The sequence below is a fragment of the Panthera leo genome, chromosome D4 (assembly GCF_018350215.1).
Source record: "Panthera leo isolate Ple1 chromosome D4, P.leo_Ple1_pat1.1, whole genome shotgun sequence".
In the NCBI taxonomy this organism is placed as follows: domain Eukaryota; kingdom Metazoa; phylum Chordata; class Mammalia; order Carnivora; family Felidae; genus Panthera; species Panthera leo.
The window spans coordinates 90703102-90721804 of record NC_056691.1 but is presented as its reverse complement, the minus strand read 5'-3'; the positions used below and the strand labels follow the sequence as shown (position 1 = coordinate 90721804).

General features: G+C 64.1%; 1 protein-coding gene across 6 annotated transcripts in view; it reads left to right on the top strand.

The window, feature by feature from the left end:
* Nucleotides 1-269: 269 nt before the first annotated feature.
* The window catches only part of OLFM1 (olfactomedin 1), a 36498-nt gene continuing 18064 nt past the window's right edge, over nucleotides 270-18703 (top strand). Inside the window, exons 1-2 of one of the 6 annotated variants that reach the window (XM_042913684.1) lie at nucleotides 270-479; nucleotides 14357-14506. In XM_042913684.1, the coding sequence (XP_042769618.1) occupies nucleotides 384-479; nucleotides 14357-14506 (246 nt within the window). In that variant the 5' untranslated portion in view covers nucleotides 270-383. Of the gene's footprint in view, nucleotides 480-10728; nucleotides 10998-12206; nucleotides 12442-14356; nucleotides 14507-15372; nucleotides 15494-16198; nucleotides 16317-16792; nucleotides 17160-18703 lie in introns of those variants that run through there. The other 5 variants (XM_042913688.1, XM_042913683.1, XM_042913687.1 and 2 more) reach the window with 5 other exon arrangements.

Below are 18703 nucleotides of genomic sequence, written 5' to 3'. Positions count from 1 at the left end.
CTTCGTCTGAGTTAAATTTCCCCCGCCTTTTTGATGTCACATCCTGTCCCAGCCTGCTTCCCCACCGCCGCCGCCCTCCCCACTCCCGCGCGCGAGCGTGGCGCGCGGGTCCCTCTGCGCCACCCGGCCGCCTTCCTCGCAAACTTTTGGCACCCCCCGCCCAGGCGCGCCCGTGCGGGGGGGGGGGGGGGGGGGGGAGCGCGGGAGGAGGGGCCGCGGAGGGCCGCGCCCCGCCCGCCCGGGGACAGCGGGGACAGCGCGCAGGACGCGCTCGCCATGCAGAGCGGAGGCTCCGGGTGCTGAAGGCGCGGGGCCAGCAGAGCCGGGAGCGCGTCCGCGTCCGCGTCCACGCAGCGCCGGCGCCAGCACCGGGGCTCCTGCATATGCCAGGACGGCGGCCGTGGCAGCCAGACATGCAACCGGCCCGGAAGCTCCTCAGCCTCCTCTTCCTCGTCCTGATGGGCACCGAACTCACTCAAGTACGTGCGTCCAACGCCATTTTCCTCCTTGCGAGCGAGGGAGCGCGGCGTCCGCCCAGCGCCGGGCCGGCCAAGTCGGGGAGCGGCTCGCAGCTCCGCGCCCGGGTGGGGAGGGGGCCGGAGCGCCGCGCACCCGGCTGGGAGGGAGGGGTGCAGGCCGACGGAGACCGCCGCCGGGCGCCCCCACCCGCGGAACCCCCAGCGCCGGCCCAGCGCCGCGGGGGGAGGGGGTGCCCCTCTCGCCTAGGACCCCCAGCCCCCCACCGCCCTGAGAAGTTCAGAGGGCGGCATGGTGGCACCCGGGGCGGGGGAGACAGAGCAGGGTGTCCGAGCTCCTGGCATTTCCAGCCGAAGCTCTGAGTCCCACCCCCACCCCCCCCACTCTGGAGCCTCCTGTGTCTCTGCCTTTGCTGTAATGCTGCCCTTGGGGCTCCCCCGAGCAGGGGGTGGCAATTGTGCCTCGGAGGCCAGACCGGGAAGGACAGGCGGTGGGAGCAGGGCTGGGCGCATTGTGCACTCAGTGTGGAGGCTTGGGGGGTTGTGGCCACATGCGCGGCATGAAGCGTGAGTGCCAGGCGAGGGCCGTGTGCGCGTGTGGGGACCGCTGGGCGTTTGAAGCGGGCTCGCTTGCCACCCCCTGAGCAACGTATCAATAGAAAGCCCGTCTCTGGCTGGTATTCTCCATCTTAAAAATCCGTTTCGGAGCTGGCAGGTCTGGGAGGAGGAGAGGGCTGTCTGGGAGCGCTGGAATGGGGGTGTCTCCTTGGCAGCGGGGTGCTGGGAAGACGCTGCCAGCTTCAGGAGCCAGGCTGCTCGGGGGTGACATTAAAATGCCCTTTCCGTGGTGCCACCGTGCCACGCTCGGAGCTGGAGACACTGGCCCTTTGGGGCTGCGGGTCCAGGGGGCGGACGGGGCCGCCAGCACCTTGCTGCAAGCCCCCAGCGGCCCCTGACCCTCCCTCCCTCCCTCCGCCTCCCTCCATCTCAGGAGAAAAGAGGAAACAAAGAGAGAAGAGAGGGCAAGAGGAGGATCACGGAAGAGAAGGCTCTGGAACAGTCTTCCCTTGTTCTGCCTTGAAGCCCTTGCCGGCTCCCTGGCTCTGCCCGGGAGACGCAGCCCCCACCCCGGCGTCGCGAGGGTCCTGTCCCAGCCGCCCTCAGAGACCCCTGCCCTGGGGCCATCGGGCGGTCGGGTCCCCTAGAGAGGTGCCGCGTGGTCTCCGGGAGAGAAGTTTCCTCGGCGGTGGGGAGAGCCTGGCCGAGGCCGGGCTGGTGTAGCGTTGATGGACAGTTGCACACGTGCATGCACGTGCACACTCACACATTCACACTCCACAGACGGGAGCACACGTGGGCAGCAAGGAGCCAGGCAGGTAGTGAGTAGCGTGTGCCTTATTTACACGTTTTGGGAGAGAGAATGCTGGTTGTCCGTGGCCCTGGACGTGGCCGCCCCCAGCGCCCTCCGAGCCTTAACGGCCTCCTCGCTTCCAGGCACCCCGAGTCTCCATTCCCAGACCACGCAGGCTTTTCCTCGAGAGGTCTCCTCCTCAGGTCTGTGTAAAGATCCCCTGTTCTTGGAAGAAACTTTCGGTCCGACTTCAGCTGGAAGCTCTGTCTCGGTGGCGAAGGCGTCTGCCCGGCCACGCTGCCGGTTCCGGCCCCCGGGGGGTGTCAGCCAAGCCCTGTGCACGCACACCTGTGTCCTCCTCCTCCTGCTTCCGGGTCCCCTTCAGGACCCAGGTCAGCGCCCTGGGCCAGCCAGGGGCCAGCCACCCTTCTGTCTCTCAAACAAAAATTTTTAAAAGGGAGGGGATTCTGACCCGGGCTTGCGGGTGAGCCCCAGGGGGGCTGATGTTTTCTGAGGCTGAGCTGTGGGATGTCTCAGGGGACTGTGTCCCTCGGTGCAGCCAGGAGGCCCGGCCCCTCCCTCCCTGGGAGGTTAGAGAGTCCTCTGTGGGAGGCCGATTGTCCCGTATCCCTGCGGCGGGATCTTAGAACAAAGGCTCAACCAGGTAAGCTCGCTCCCGGTTGTTCCCAGCCTGTGAAGGGTCAGAGAGTGGCCACCAGTAACCTGTGAGGTGGGGAGTGGAGTGGGGCAGGTGTGGGCCAGGGCTGGGCTGCGGTCAGTCTGAGAGCTACTGGCACAACCACGCTCCGAAGTCTTGCTCTCCTGATCCCCAAGTAATCCAGCCCTAGGCAGCCAGATGTCATGAGCAAAGCCAAGTGCACTCGTCAGTGGCTGAGATAAGCAAACAGAGGGCGGGCCGAGCACCGGCGGCTGAGCCGCGAGGTGTCTGTCTCCCCCTCACACCCCCCTCCGTTTCTCTCCCACTTTCTGTAAGTGGCCCCCATGGCCACACACACCCCCCTTCGAGGCCTTTCCGGGGACGTGCCCACAGGGCTCCAGGGCCGCTGCGTTCGCGGGTTAGCCCGCGTTGAAGCGGGAGCGAGTCAGGAACGTGGGGCTGGTACCTGTCGCGGCCGGGCGGGGGAGAGGAGCGCGTGGCCGAGCCACCTGTTTTCCCGACAGCTCGCGGACGATGAGCCGCGCCACCGAATGCCAACCAGTGACGGACGGCCTACTACGTGCCAGGCTGGTGGGCCCAGGTGAAGCTTGTCCTCAGACAGACAGGCCTTTCTTGGCCTTATTCCGTGATTTCCAAAGAAAGGCTGGTGCTTCACGCTTCCTGGGAAGGATTTGGGGAGTGTCCCAGCGGGGCACGGGGGACCCGCCCCCTCCCTCTTGGGGGAGTCAGGCTGTGGGGCCTCCTGGGCTCCAGGCCTACCTGGTCCACCGATAGAAGCATGCTGCCTGCATATGAAGGTGTGAAATGAGGGGGGGCTCTGTAGCGACGACCTTGACCCCAGCTGCCCGCGCTCGTACCCCAATCCCACCAGGCGCCATCGAGGTGACCTTGAGGGAAGCTCTTAACCTCTCAGCCTGCACGTCTGCCTTTTCGTAACCGGATGACTCTGGAAGAGGTGGCCTCACACAGACCCTGTCCTGCTCGGCCGCTCACTCGCCCTCCCTGTCTCGTGCTGTTCTCGGACGCCAGCTGGTCGGGTTTAGCGCAGTCAGACCTGGGCTCAGGGTGCGGACGCGTCCGATCCCTGTGGTCTGGCGTCTGGGCCGACAGGCTTTGTGGGACCCGAGGCTTTGCAAGGGGCAGGAGACCGTGTGGGCCCAGGGCTCTGGGGTCGGAGCGGGGCTGAGCGTCGGGGAAGGTGGCGGCATCGGTCCTGAGGCTGCTCGAGCGCCCGGCCGTGAGCAGGCGGGGAGGGGGGCGGAGGGGCTACACGGAGGCCGGCCGAGGCAGGAGGGAGGGCGTGTGGAGGAATGGGATTTGTTGCAACAGAGACGCAGAGCTTCTGTTGTTACCGCGAGCCCCAGGCCGGGCTTGGCCTTTCTTAAGGACGTGAGCCCCCCACGCGCACACCCGTGACGGCCTTCCGGCCGTGAACAATGAGCAGAGTGCCCTTGCGGCCTGCTGTCGCTGTGGCTGGCACGGCCGGGCCGGGAGCCGGAGCCCAGATGAGAGCAAACCCCGGCCCCCTTTGGGGAGGGGTGGGGGTGCTGTGGACGGACAGGGCGGGTGTCACAGAGCAGCTGGCGTGGGGGTTAGCCCCCAGAATCCCACCGGGACCCATCACCTCAAGTCTGTCCTCTCCTCCTGAGATCCCGCCGGTCCCGCTGTAGAAAACCCAGCCCGCTCCCTGAGCCAATGTAACTAGACTGCAACAGCCCCGTTGTGTGGCCTGCTCTAGACTAACCTTGGGCCGATGACCCCACTCACCTGGACTCCCCCACGGGTGCCCTGCACGCTGGAGTGCGAGCGGAGGCGGGGTGGGGGTTCAGGAGCACCGGGGTCTCGTCCCAAACCGGTCAGTTCACGACACACGGCATGTAAGGCGGCTGGCGGGTTGGTAGGCCACCGGAGAGGAGCCCTCCCGATTCCCAAGTGGCCGCCTTCCGGGCAGGAGGGTGCCGTGACACCTGGGGAGGGTGGGGGGGGGGGCATCAAGCTGTAGATCGTCCTTGCCGACGGCTGCTTCAAGTCCGAAAGCAATGTGCTCCTCCCCGCGCTGACTTCAGCCTTCCCCGATAAAAAGAAAGGTAATTTTCTGCCTTGGGTTGTATTTATTACTAAAGTTATCAGGCCCTGTAATCAGTATTAACATCACCGTGTAAAGTAATACAAAACTAATTACAAGCTAAACTGAATTAGACACATATGGCAACCGTGAGCCGGGCTGACAGGGACGCGAACCGATTTTCGGCGGTGGAGAAAAGCCCCGAGGACACCCCGCGTACCCCGAAACCGGCAGCCTGAGGGTCCTTGCCACGGCAGGGCCGCTTCTGCTGGCCAGTGCGGCTCCCACTGGGGATGAGGGAGGGGGCAGCAGGTGGGACCCGAAAACACCCGTCCCTTCACCTCTCGGGTGACCCCCCCCCACACACACACACGGGGAACAGGGGCTGACACCAGCAAGGGGGGGTTCTTGCGCCACGCTGCCCGCCAGGAGCTTCGTCTGGAGCAGGAGGCGGCGAGGCCAGCAGCCCCGTGCCGTATCCCCACCCTCAGAGTTAGGAAACCGAGGCTGGGGGAGGGGACGCAGCCCCTCTGGCGGCCCAGCGCGTAAGTGACAGACCCCTCCGTGTGCTCCCAGGTCCGTCTGATGCCTGAGACACCCGAGCTCGTGTCTCTGTTAAGACGGAGTGAACACATGAACAGCGGAGGGGAGGCTGGTGCCACTGAGCAGCCAGCAGGGAGGCGCCTGGGGCCGCCGCGCCAGACCCCCGAGCTTCGCGGAGCGCCCCTGGGCAGCCCGTCGTCTCCCGCGTCTCCCGCGGCGGGGCCCCGTGTGCTGCCTGCTCCCACCTGCCGGCTCGGCTTTTAGAAGGGGGGGCAGCAGGGCACGGGAGCGTCTGGCATGACCCTGACCTTGCGGAGCCCTTCCCACCGCGAAGGGCGGGTGGCCTCAAACAAGTCCCCGTGTCCACCCGCCGGGCGTTGGAGAGTGGACACTCTCAGGAACAAAATGGGGGTCCGGGAGGGAGCTCTACGTCTGCTTGACGGCTGAGCCCAGGAAGCGGGCAGGGACACACACACACACACAAACACACACACTCACTCAGCTCTGTGCAGCTTTGGGCGTGATTCAGACAGCGCTGGGGAGGAGGGACCAGGCCCCGCTCGGGGTCTTCTGGCAAACGCAGCTCCCCCTTCCTCTGTGCCCAGGTTCCACCCTGGGACACCTGCCAAGTGACTGGGATGAAGCTGCCCTCTTAGCTCTCGGGCAGTGTTGGAAGACGCGAGCTTTCCAACCCGCTTGCTCTGATCCTGGCCACAGGGGTTTGGCCTGTGTGCTCCTTGTGCGCGGTTTAACGACATCTACAATCTGGCGGCCAGGAGTAGAGTGGGTGGCCGCACCGAGGCCCATCTCCTGGCTCTGTCCCCATTCAGATGCGCGGGGCGTGGCGTTCCCAGAGAGCCTCTCGCTCCGGTCCTGCGGGTTTAGGGAGCGGGCGCGACGCCCTCCGGGAGCTTGGCCTTCACGGCAGCCAGCGACTCCTCCAGTGTGCAAAATGGCTCTCATGGGTGGTTCCGGAAGGACACGAAGTTACTCCCTCTGGCTCTCAGTGATGGTTTGGGTGTCTGAGGGTCGGAGAGGAAGCCGAGGTATATTTATAAATATTATCAGTAGCGGACTCAGCACCCCAGGGTGTTGGTGCTAAATCTGACAGCGAACAAGGTCCCGGAGAAGAAACAGAGGCAGGCTTTCAGAAATAATCCGCGGCTCTCAGACGTGAGTCCCCGAGCGCCGGCCCCGCCAGGTGCAGGAAAGTTCCCGTTCCCTGCCTAGGGGCGGAGTCAGACGCGAGCGAGCGGGACGTGGCATCCAGGTACTCGATTTCCCCAGACAGACACCTCCCTTTGGTAGAGCTGGCTGGGAAGGTTTCTGAGTCCCCCCCATCAGGCAGAGTCCTAATCTGTTGGAGGCGGGGCTGGGGGCGGAGCGTGTGCTCTGGGAGGGAGGGGCATCGGGCAGCACCCTGGTCCTGCAGACCTGGCCTTCTGAGCCATGTTGGAATCAGTGAACCCGTGTCCAGATCAATGACTTAAATTCAGCAGAAACCACACTGCTCTCCTCAGTCAGTTATGGTGACTTCCCTTAATAGGAGACAGGAGGCAGTAATGTCTGGGGGGCCCCCAAAACCCACGAGCTCAGCTCAGAGGGCGACCTGCCTGCAGGGCCGTCCCGTCCAGGGTCTCCAAAGTGCCACTCCCAGAAGCAGACCCCATTTCCGCTGGGCAACTGAGAGGACACACGGCCGTGGCCTCCTGGTCTGGATGCAAGCCAGTCTGAGGCAACGTTTATGAAAGCAGCATGGAACTTTCCAGAGGAGGAGCAGAGGGCGTGGGGGGCCGCGGGGAGGGGCCACAAATGGTCAGCTCTCTGAAGCACAAAGAATCGGGACTGAGGGCTAGAAGGGGGCTTCGTGGCTGAGGGAAGAAGCGGCCCTGGTGACAGCTGTGGGTCACAGAGCACTGTCCCATGGGGAAGTGGCTGCTCTTTCCCGGGGGATTGGAATAGACACCGTGAGTCCCAGCTCCACAGGACCTCGAGCCCGCATGCGTGGACGGCGGAAGGAAGGGACCCGGGAGGAGGCTTCGCAGCAGGATGGGTCAGCTCTCCGCTCTGCAGCCGGGCTAACAAACGTCCCAAGGTGCCCGGCTCCAGACCAGACCTTTCGCTGTTGCAGAAATGTTCTTCCCCAGCAGGAGAGTGATGGAAAGGGCACACACAGGGTGAGGGAGCAGAGTAGCCCCACGTGGCCCCCCTAACCCTCTCCCATGTCCGTCTGCCCTCCCTCTCTCCCCCAACCCGGCTATGTGCGGATGGCTTCAGAAAAATATGCATGCTTCTTCAAGAAACTTTATCTATTGGGGCGCCTGGGGGGCTCAGTCAGTTGAGCGTCCGACTTCGGCTCAGGTCATGATCTCACGGTCGGTGAGTTCGAGCCCCGCGTCGGGCTCTGTGCCGACAGCTCCGAGCCTGGAGCCCGCTTCCGATTCTGTGTCTCCCTCTCTCTCTGCCCCTCCCCTGCTCATGCTCTGTCTCTGTTTCTCGAGAATAAATAAACATTAAAAAAAAAAAGGTTTTTTTTAATGTTTATTTATTTTGAGCTAGAGCGGGTGCAAGCTGGGGAAGGTCAGAGAGACAGAGGGAAAGAGAATCCCAAGCAGGCTCCTCGCTGTGCAGAGCCCGACACGGGGGCTCGATCCCACGAACCGTGAGATCATGACCTGAGCCAAAACCAGGAGTCCACCAGTTAACTGAGCCACCCAGGCTCCCTGGGAAAATGTGCCTGCTTTTCCACAGCAAAAGGGCATCCCAACTTTGCTCTTTGGGGCTGTCCCTTTGCCAAGGCCCAGACCCGAGCGAGTCCCTGCTCTGGGGACCTGTGCTCTGTCTGTAGAACGGAGATGCTCCGACGTCGTGCCTCCTCGCGGGCCACAAGCCCGGAGGCAGGACCTCCCAGGGCTGGACCATACCACGAGCGGCAAATGCCTGCCGTCATAAGCTGCCAGTCGGCGGTGTTTTGTCAGAGCGGCCGGAGCAGACAGACCCCGTGACGTCTGACAGGCAGAGGTGTGCCACGTTTTTGAGCTCGGTCCTGGGAATGGCCGGCTCCCCCCATGACCTTGAAGGTCTTGCCGTCTTCCCGAGCCTGACGCAGCAAGAGCGTCGCCCATGGGCGGCCGCGAGGATCAAGGGACATGATGCAGCCGGTGTGAGGGCGTCTGGGGCACAGCAGCTGCTCAGTTAGTGTTACGGTGGCTATTGAGAGTGGTGAGCGTAAGTGAGCCCTTGCTTCCAGGGAAGCCGTGTGGAAATTGGGATTTAAATTCCTCCTCAGGAACATTTGGGGCTGGCCGACGCCAAGGATCCTTTAATCCAAATGCCTCATTCTTCAACAATGCACAGTTTGCTTTCGGAAATACTGTGTGGCCTCCTAAATCAAATTACACTTGCTCAAGGCTTCTCGGATGACCCTTTCAAATGCATTAAAAGCAAGAGTCTCTCCTACTGACTCATGGATTCCAGTCCCTGGAGAGGACTTTGGTTTGGGATTAGAGGAGTCAGAAGTGACTTACCTCCAACCTCCAGCTTGTCAGAGCAGCGGTGCAGGGAAGGGCATAGGGGTGCAGGGCATGGCAGCAGGGGTGCAGGGCAGGAAGGCAGGGCAAGGTGGAAGGGATGCAGGGTAGGGCATAGGGGTGCAGGGCAACAGGGCTGTAGGGCAGGGCATGGGGTGTAGGGCAGGGCAGGGCCTCAATGGTGCAGGACAGGGCAGCAGGGGTGCATGGCAGGGCACAGGGGTGCAGGGCAGGGCATAGGGGTACAGGGCAGGGCATAGGGGTGCGGGGCAGGGTCGCAGGGGTGCAGGACAAGGTGGCAATGGTGCAGGGCAGGGCATGGGGTGTAGGAAAGGGCATGGCATCAGTGGTGCAGGGCGGCAGGGGTGCAGGGCATGGCAGCAGGGGTGCAGGGCAGGAAGGCAGGGCAGGGTGGAAGGGATGCAGGGTAGGGCATAGGGGTGCAGGGCAACAGGGCTGTAGGGCAGGTCATGGGGTGTAGGGCAGGGCAGGGCCTCAATGGTGCAGGACAGGGCAGCAGGGGTGCAGGGCAGGGCGGCAGGGGTGCAGGCTCACTGTGGGTCAGGAGCAGGGCTATACCCACCACACACCCCTGTTCTGTCTACACACGCCCTCTGGGAGGGAGGGATGTGAATGGTGCCCGTTTGCTCCTTTATAAACACAGAAAGGGATGCAGAGGTGGTGAGGAGGGACTGACAGGCGTCAGGCTGGGTGGGAGCCAGCTGTCGCCCCAAGTCCCGCTCAAATTCTCTGACCTCCCAGCGTCGGCTCGGCTCCCAGGCAGCTGTAGCAGTTCCGAGGCACCGTCCACAGTTGGCAAACCCCGTGGGAGTCACCCAGAGCCCGATGTTTACAAAGACGGCCTCCCAGCCACGCCTTGGGGGACGCCACAAACGCTCCCAGCTCCCCAGCATGGCTGCAGGGCTCACGTCCCCAGGCCTGCCCCCAGTGCCCGTGCGCGGAGGGTCGAGGAGGGTCGAGGGTCGGAGGGGGTCCCAGGCGGGTGGAGCCGAAGCAGCTCGTGGGTCCCGGGGTCCTCCCGCCTCCCGAGGTCCCGGAGCAGCGTCGGCCCCGTCGTCGCAAACTACCTGGTCTTGGGTTTCTCAGTTGGGGAGCCTGACGGACGTGGTGCCCTTCAAATCTCCTTTGTTTCCTTTTTTTCATTCTTTCTATCTGCCCATCTGGACCCTCATCCTCCTCGAATGGGGCTCTGGTTGGGGGGGATTACTTTCGTGTCCAGCAATACCTTCTGAGCACTTGTGCGTCCGTATCAACAGCAGCAGCGGTCACGAGGGGCGGCAGGGGTCCCCGGGGGCACGAGTCCCAGCCCTGCCATGCACTTGAGCCCTGGTCACTCAGCGGAGGGGCCTCCCGAGTGCGTGCTGTCTCCCGCCAAGCGGGGTGATCGGGAAAGGCACCGTTACGGGGTGTCAAACCCGCTCCCGCACTAACGCGCTCCGTCTTCATGGTACCCCGGAGAGAGAGGTGACTGTTATTAGCGAGCCCGTTTCCCAGATGGGCAAACTGAGGCACAGCAGGCCCAATCCCTCACAGCTAGTGGCAGAGCCAGGGCTCAAACCCAGGCCGCCTGCCCTGAGTCTGCGTTCTCCGTGCTGAGCGGCTCGTCCGAGACGCCCCTCTCTGGCAGCGGCGTGTTGGCCGCTAATAAGAGTTTTCATTCACGCTCGGTGCCCGGCCATGGCGAGTGTCCAGGAATCGGCTCCCGTGTTGGTGTCGCTCCTGTCCCGGGCTGCACGGCAGGCTGTATCCAAGCCCCTGCCGCTTCTAGATGTGCGGCCCGAGAGTTCTGTAGACGGGGTTGGGCTCGACTGGAGATTCTTTCCGCCAAGGAAGCGGCCACTGCCCGCAGTGGGATTTGAGCGTGAGTGATCCGGGCCAGCGTGGCTCGCGGCCCTGAATCTGCCGGTCACGCGCTGGCAGGGGAAGGAGGCTGAGCTCCGGTAGTCGCGTGAATGCTGCCTCTCGCACCCGGCCTGCGCGCGTGTGGCCTGGCGTGACCTGCGCGGGCGGGCGGGCTCGCCGCGGAGCCTGCAGTACCGGCTCACACTGGGAGGTGGCGCCCTTCCCCAACGGTTGGAACCTGCCACCTGCACTCCCTTGTGCCCCTCGGGAAGACAAATCAGGAAACCCTTCGTTGGGGTCTCACACCAGACACCCGACACTCGGGCCAGGACCATCCTGGCTGTCATCGTCCCCTCTCCCAAAGGGCGTGGAACAGAGACAGACGCCCTGGGAAGGTGGTGTCCATCTTCGCCGGCCCCGGGAAGGCCGGATCCTTCCAGTCCCGGTTCAGGAAGGGAGATTTATTTTCACCCAGGCAGAAAAGAGTGTGGTGAGTGATCTGGGGAATGCTTCCCAAACTTCCGGGGACGCTTAGTGGGAGGGACTGAGGACGGACGGACCCTTCATCCCCTAAAGGCTCCTGCAAATGCTAAAGCCGCGTTCAGGTGCTCGACCCAGTCAGCCCCGTGCCTCGGAGACGTGCGCGTGTCCTGCCGTGATGCCGCAGAGGGCTGGGGACTTACGCCAGGCTGCCCTGACCCTCCACTTGGGCCCCAGGACTCGGGCTCCTCTCTTGCCCCCAACCACACACCCCAAGGCCCCGCCCAGCTCCACACTCCTCATGGGCCGGGCACCTTCAGCTCTCCTGCCCAGATGCCTGAGCCCAAACCTAAACGCAGCTCCTGCCCTGCCCTTGGACCCCTCCCACCCCAACCCAGGGGCCCACACTGGTGGGTGCTGCACCTGCCAGGAGGCTCCTTTCCTCCCAGAGGCCTTAGAGCACCTGCCCCACCTCCCACCCCCCATCCCCGGGGGATTCCAGAAAGCCTTCCCCTTCCCACCCTTTTCCTCGCCCCTCCCCTCCCCACGCTGGGGCTGGAGACCCCTTCCCGGCTGGGCTCCAGTGCGGGGGCGACAGGGTTGGCGGGCAGCGTGGAGCCTCCACCCCCCAAGTAGGTCCAGGGCAGCGAGGGCGAGGGCTGAGCGCGCGATGGGGTGGCCAGGGGGGGTCCCAAAGGGGTGCCCAGGCCTCGCTCAGTCCTTCCGGCCGCCGGGAGGGAGCAGCGGCGCCACCAGTCTGGACGCTAAAGCCGCCGCGATTTTAGGACTTGGGAGCGGTGGTCGGCTCTCCTCCTTGAACACCCATCTCAACCCCTTGGCGACTGGGGTTTGCAGGCCTCGCTGCCAGCAGCCAGGGGGCGGCGGGGAGCCGGAGCGGAGAGGAAAAATCCACCCATTTCCTGGGCAGATTGCGTCGGCCGCCGCCCGGCCGTGTCCCCGCCTCCCGGCCGCGGCCCCCGCGCGCAGCCCGCGCGGCGCTCAGAGCCCGAGCCGGAGCCGGAGCCCGAGCCGGCGGCGAGGCGCGGAGCGCGGAGGGGCGGCGGCACCGCGGACACCGGGCAGCGGGCAGCGGGCAGCGGCCACCGTCCCCGGCGCCCGGGGCGGCGCAGCCATGGCCGGGGCGCGCGGGGCGGCGGCGGCGGGCGGGCGGCGGCGGCGGGCCGAAGGGGCGCGGGGACTCGGCCGGGCGCCCCTGCCCGCCGCGGTGCCCGCCGCCTGAAGGCTGCCCGGGGGCGCGGAGCCGGCGCCGGCGCGCGCGGGCGCAGGAGGCGACTCGAGGCGCGATGTCGGTGCCGCTGCTCAAGATCGGGGTTGTGCTGAGCACCATGGCCATGATCACCAACTGGATGTCCCAGACGCTGCCCTCGCTGGTGGGCCTCAACACCACCAAGCTCTCGGCGGCCAGCGGCGGGACGCTCGACCGCAGCACCGGCGTAAGTCCCCGCCGCCACCCCGCGGGCCCTCCCGCCCGCTCCCTCCGACCCCGACCCCTGGCTGGGCGGCGCCGAGCGGGGGCGCGGGGGCGCGGGGCCAAGGGCACGGGCAGGGGTCCCCGGCGGCGGCTCCCCCACGCTACCGCCGGCGGGGGTGACCGTGCCCCCCCCCGCGCTTGCCCCGCCGGCCGGCACCCCGCCCCGGTCCCCCAGGGGCGCGCCTCCTTCCTTTGCCGGGGTTTCCTCTCGGGGCAGGGGGCCTCAGGGACTCGGAGGCCTGGAGTCCGCATCAACTAATATTAAGTCCCTCGCGGACAAGGTCAGGAAACTGAGGCAGGGGACTTGGGGACTTGTCCAAGGTCACTCAGCAAGTAAGGGGTGGGGACGCGGTGCTCCACCCTGTCAGGGCTGGTCCAGCCAGGGCTCGAGCGGAGCCCGCCCTACTTTGTCAAAGCCACACGGACTGCCCGAGTGGGCCAGCGGCCGTTGGGGGAGCAGGCGGCTGCGAGTCCCCAAGCCAGGTCCCTGACGGTCCCGGCCCTGGTGGCCAGGGAGGGTGCAGTGGCCCTGGGGGGCACTGCCTGTGGAGCTGGCCCCTCCTGGCCCCTCTGCCCCTCTGCCTTGCCTCCCAGGTGGCTTTTCCTCCCTCATCAAGGCCTTGGGGGGGGGGGGGGGTGGGTGGCGAGTGGCCGGGGCGCCTGTGGGCAGGCCTGAGTCGGATGTTGGCTGGAGCCACTGGGAGGCAGGCCGAGCGGGAAGCAGCCCTGAGCGGAGGGGAACGGAGGAAGGAAGGACCCCAGGCGGGCCCCTCCTGGTGGGGAATGAAGGGGGGGCGGGCAGGAGGCTCCTCTCGCACCTGGTTTTTGCTGCCCTGGGCACAGGTCTCCGTGTGAGCCCCTCCCGAGACCCTTGTCACGTTCACCTGCCGTTTCAAGTGCTTCCTTCCAGTGCTCTCGTAATGACTTTGCTCCCGGGTCTGGGTCCTGAGCCTCTGGGGTTGGCAATGAATGAAACAAATGTATGACTACTATAGGTTCTCCTCCCGGCCGGGCTAAAAATAGCAGGGAGGTGACCTGAGGCGCCCGGGCAGGCTGCCGGGGAGGGTCTGTGCTCAGGGAGTGTTTTCCCACAGCAGCGTCCACCCTGTGCCCCTGGCGCTCGGGACCGGAGCCGGGCGGCAAGGTGACACCGGCCACACGCGGCTCCGGTTCCTTGGTGGGTCCTTGGGCATACCCCGGGACCGAGGCTGGGTGCGAACGCCATGCCGCCAGAAACTTGGTGACATCCACTGAAGGACCGCGCGTGGCAGCCGGGTCGGAAGCCTGGCGCTTCCTCCGGCGGCCTCTGCCGGCGTGCCGGGGACGGTCGGGGCTCGGGGCGTTGCGGCTCTGGGCTGACGGGCGGCTGGATCCCGGGTTCTGCCGCGGGTGCCACATCCCTTCGCGTCAGGGACGGCGGAGCGAGGCTGCGCCAGCCACCCCTGCTTGCCTTGTGGGGAGGAGATCTTCTTTCTGAATTACGTGCTGCGAGTGAACCAGCCACTTGCTTTCCTCCCTGGCTCCTCGCCGGCTTGCGGCCTCTTCCCTCCCGTCCTCCTAACCTATCAATTTGGTCAGATGCCAGAACTCCAAACATCCCTGGAATTTAAAAATGCCCTGGATTTGAAAAAAAGAATTAAGAGAGTCGTGTCTGTTTCACTTCCTTCTGGCCCTGGGGACCCTGATAGGAGATCGCCCCTTTGTTCTCGGGGGCCCCTTTCCCTCCCCGTGGTCAGAACCAACGCGTCTTTGGACCGTTTCTGCCCTTTTTTCCTGGAGGCTGGACTCTGACAGTCCTCCCCGGGTGTCTTTCCTGCTGCACTGCCTTACGGTCTGACCTCTCTCTCCCTCTCGCTCCCTCACCCCCCCCCCTCCAGGTGTTGCCCACCAACCCCGAGGAGAGCTGGCAGGTTTATAGTTCTGCCCAAGACAGCGAGGGCAGGTGTATCTGCACAGTGGTCGCCCCCCAGCAGACCATGTGTTCACGGGACGCCCGCACGAAACAGCTCAGGCAGCTGCTGGAGAAGGTGAGTCCGTGTGGGGCGTGTGTGTGTGTGTGTGTGTGTGTGTGTGTGTGCGCGCGCGCGCGCGCCCACACCAGCACCAAGCCTCGGCCAGCCTGCAGGGTCTGTCCTGCTTCAAGACCTCCCTCTTTCTTGGCACGTCCACACTCAGAATGTTTGTGAACGAGTGACTGAGTGAATGGATGGGTGCAGAACCCCCAGGGATGGCCCAGGAGGAGACGAGTAGACCCCGCCGGTCGCTGCAGGCTCCCCTGAGGAGCCACGTGGGAGCGGGGTGCGGGGACGCCGGGTGCTTTCTTTCGCTGCCACCACCTCTCGGTCCCTCCTGGCGATGCCCTAAACCCGCAGTCCAGGGGGCTGGGGGCTGGCGCGGAGCAGCTCCGCGGGGGGCGTCCTTGCAGCCCTTTGGATTTTGCCCCTGGGGCTCTCCCCCTGCCCCCCCCCCCCCCACAGCAGGCCTTTGGGAGCAAAATCACACTGGGTCCTCACCTTTGCACCCACTGCGAACGGCACCGTGTGGCTCAAATACACACTCGGAAGCCATCGTTCCAAATAATCTCCACGAGGATCATGTAAACTTGGTGAGATTTTTCACCCCGTTTCAAGAGTGGAAGTCAGAGGGTGGACCACCTGTCCCGAGCCAAGCAGCTGGCTCTCGGGGGGGGGGGGGGGGGGGGGGGGGGGGAGGGCCGGCACTCAAACCGCGGAGCGGCGCCCCCGCCTGGCGTCCTCTGCCCCCCCCCCCCCCAAGAGCTGTGCACGCACACACACCACCCACGGACACACATGGACACAACACGCACACGCCATGCACAGGGCCACCTACACACACCCCCACACACCACACATACCCCGTGGACATCCCACGTACACAGTCACACACACCCACACCCCACATACACATCACACACACGCCAGTAAAACTGTACGTTGGCCGTTGTTGAGGACACGAGAGGAGGCGCCGGCCGAGCCGCGAGGGTCTTGGGGCAGGTCAGGTCGCTGGCAGGGGGACCACCTTGTGGTGCTAGGTCAGGACCTTTTCGCTTGGGCCCCACCCAACCACCACCCCTCACACGACCAGGTCCCAGTTTGCCCTCAGTTTCCCGGAAGTGTGGAGGGAAGGGGGCGGTGAGCGACTCGGGGCGGGGAGCGCTCCCAGCTCGGCTCATGGGGAGGAAGAAGGGAGGCCGAGGCTCTGGGCGGCGCTGGGCTGTGGCTCCCGCTCCCCTTTAAGGACAGTGTGGTCTCTGTTCTCATCTCTAGCCCACCCAGTACGTCACTTGCAAAGAATTAATGTAAAACGCATTTAGCAGATTCCACAAACGTTCATTAACACCAAACTAGACCAAAGCCTAATTGGGCCTTTAATTATTCAGAATTGCAGAGGCAGGAGGTGGAGCTTGAAGGGGCCTCTGGGACAGCTGAGGCCGGGCTGGGGGGCGGGGATGGGGGCGGGGCCGAGATGGGCCGAGGGGGGCGGGGCAGGGGGGGTCGGGCGGAGGGCTGGGCTGGGGTGGGGGGGCCCTGTCTGGGGGCCGGGCTTGGGGGCCCGTCTGGCGTCGCGGCTGGGGGGTCCGGGCTGAGGGGCGGGGCTGGGGGGGGGGCGTGCTCTGGCTGGGGGGCGGGGCTGAGGGCCTGGCTGGGGGCGGGGCTGGGGGCCCGTGAGGAAGAACCCCGAGCTCCTGGGGGAGGTGCTTTCTGAATTCTAGAAAGCTCTCAGAGCCGGTAGAGCGCCGGCCCGGGAGCCCTCTTTTCTGCCTACAGACGCCACCGCGCCACGGCTTAACGACTTAAGGCCCTATTTTACACCCCGGTGGGCACCGTGTTTTCAGAGGGCAGCAGCTTTTGTTGTAAAAGAGGGGGCTTCAGCGTTCTCGTCGTGGGGCCTCCCTCCGGTCGCCGCCCCCCCTTCTCTTGCCGTGCGGAGCGTGCACCGAGCTGTGCGGGTCTGATCGTGCGTGCCGTCGGTGGGGCCGGGGTCCCAGCCGGCCACCTCGCGTCTAGTTCTGTGTCTCCCAGGCCTGGCTTCACGTGAAACCACCCGGGGGGCTTCCCGCGGTGGAGTCGTGGGCCGCACGCCCGGGGCTCTGACTGTCACTGGCCCGGAGCCCTTGGGAGGGGCCCTGGCGGCAGCAGGCAGTGCCTGACCGCTAGCTAGCCCGGTTCTGACGCGGGGCCGGGGGCGGGGGGATGAGGGCCCCTGGAAACCCACAGAGTGGAAAAGGCCTGCGGGGGGCCGGGGGCTCTGTTTCTGTTCCCCTCGAGGAAGCCACCTGCCCTGAATTTGGAAGCGTGGGTTTTGGAGTCAGCCCAGGCCTTGAATCGTGGCTGGCCGCCGTGTGGCGGCAGACAGTCTGCTCGACCTCTCTGAGCCTGGCTCTCCTTATGCAGAAAGTGGGACCGGAAATAGTGTTCGCCAACCGGGGTTTCATGGAGCTTGAACGGAGTAGTGATGTGATGGGCTTAGCCCACTGCCTGGAACACTGAAGACATTCAGTAAATAATTAGCGGTTCGCTAATCCCTGGAGGCCGGGTGTGTCCGTTGCTTGTCGCTGCCCCTCCCCCCCGCTTTCCCAGCTCCTGCTCCCGCGCTGGGCAGAGCGTGGGGGAGGGGGGGTCGGTGTCATTTAGCAGCTGCGTGACCTTGAGCTCCTAGGTCTGCTTCTCAGGGACACATCCAGCGGGAGAGAGGGTGGGTGGCCCCGGGCGGGGTCTTCCGGCGCTCCTGGGAGTGGTTGTGCCCTTCCGCTTTGTGACCCGCCAGAGAGGAGGGTCCACCCTCCCTCGAGGTGGGAGAGGCAGAGGGAGAGTCGCGTTTTGTGTTAAGGCAGCTGGGTAGCTTGGCATCCTTAAATTTTGTTTTCTAAATCTTAAATTTGATCTTATTTAAAATTGGTTACAAGCCTTCCTTCCCCGGCAAATGAAAAGCCCGTTGTGCAGCGTGTGGCCCCTGTTGGCAGTTCGAGACTGGAGCCAGCGGACCCAGTGGCTTCTGCTCTGCCCACGGAGGCCCTTGCTCCTGGGGAATCGGATGTCCCAGGAGAGGAGGGGAGAGGGGTCTGGACTGGAGGCGCCATTTGTGTTCCTGCTCCCAGCATTGTGGCTGCTGGGGGGACACTCCCCACGTTATGATGTGTGGGCCTCGTGCTGTGGTTACAGGAGTGAACGAGGCCCAGCCCCCTCCCAATCCCCTGGCTGTTGAAGCAGATGAGTGGGTTACTGCCCTGCAGGCATGGCACCGACAAGGTAGTGCTGTTTCCAAGCAGTGTGCAGCCACTCCTGGCTTGGCGTATCCTGGAAGCCTCCCCGGAGGAGGTGGTGTTTGGGCTGGGCTTTAAGGTAACCAAAACTCACGAGTCTTCTCAAAGGGAGTGCTGTAGTTACTCAGTGTGAGGAGGTAAGACAGCTGGTTATTCAGTGCGAGGAGGGCAGGGAGAGAGAAGGTAAGAGAGCAAATATATTCCAGGTCCCCGTGAAACGTCTAAAGAGAAAGGATCAGAGAGAGTCAGAGTCACCCACGTATTGTATTTTACAAACGTGAATTTTTAAACTGAGTTTGTGTGTTACTTTTAAATAACTAACCGTAAAATTCCGGGCATTTCAAAGTGCTGCAATGAGTAATGTCAATTTTTCTCCCACTGAGAAGCCTTGTAGATGTGCTCTTTTATTTTATTTTATTTGTGGGGGTGGAGGATGCACAGGAGGCACAGAAACCGAACCACTACCAGCTTTCCACTGGCCAAGTCTGACTACGTGTCATACCCAAATGATTCTGTTTCTAAAAGGGAGAGAGTTTTCAAAGGCAGTGGAATAGCAGAGCTGAAAGTTCGCGGTTGTAAAGGTGTCGTCCTCCCTCGTAATTGGATTGGACTCTGGGGAAAATGACGCAAACTCCGCTGCAGCAACCCTGAGCTCCGTTCTGCCTCCCCACCGCCCCAAATGCCTGTGCCCAGGAGCACGAGCCACTTTCCCGAAAATAAAACGCTCTGGCAGGTGGCGGCACTGAAACTGTTTTCTTTCAAGCTCCCTGGAATCCTGTTGAATATTAAAGTTCCATCTTGAGGCGAGACTCAATTCTGATCTGCCTGCAAAGATGTAAAACAGTGATTATTCATTTGCTGGGTGATCGATTCCTGACTGTATGTTCGGAATGTACATGTTTGCAGAGCAGTCATCTACCTGTGATACCGCGGGGCGTGA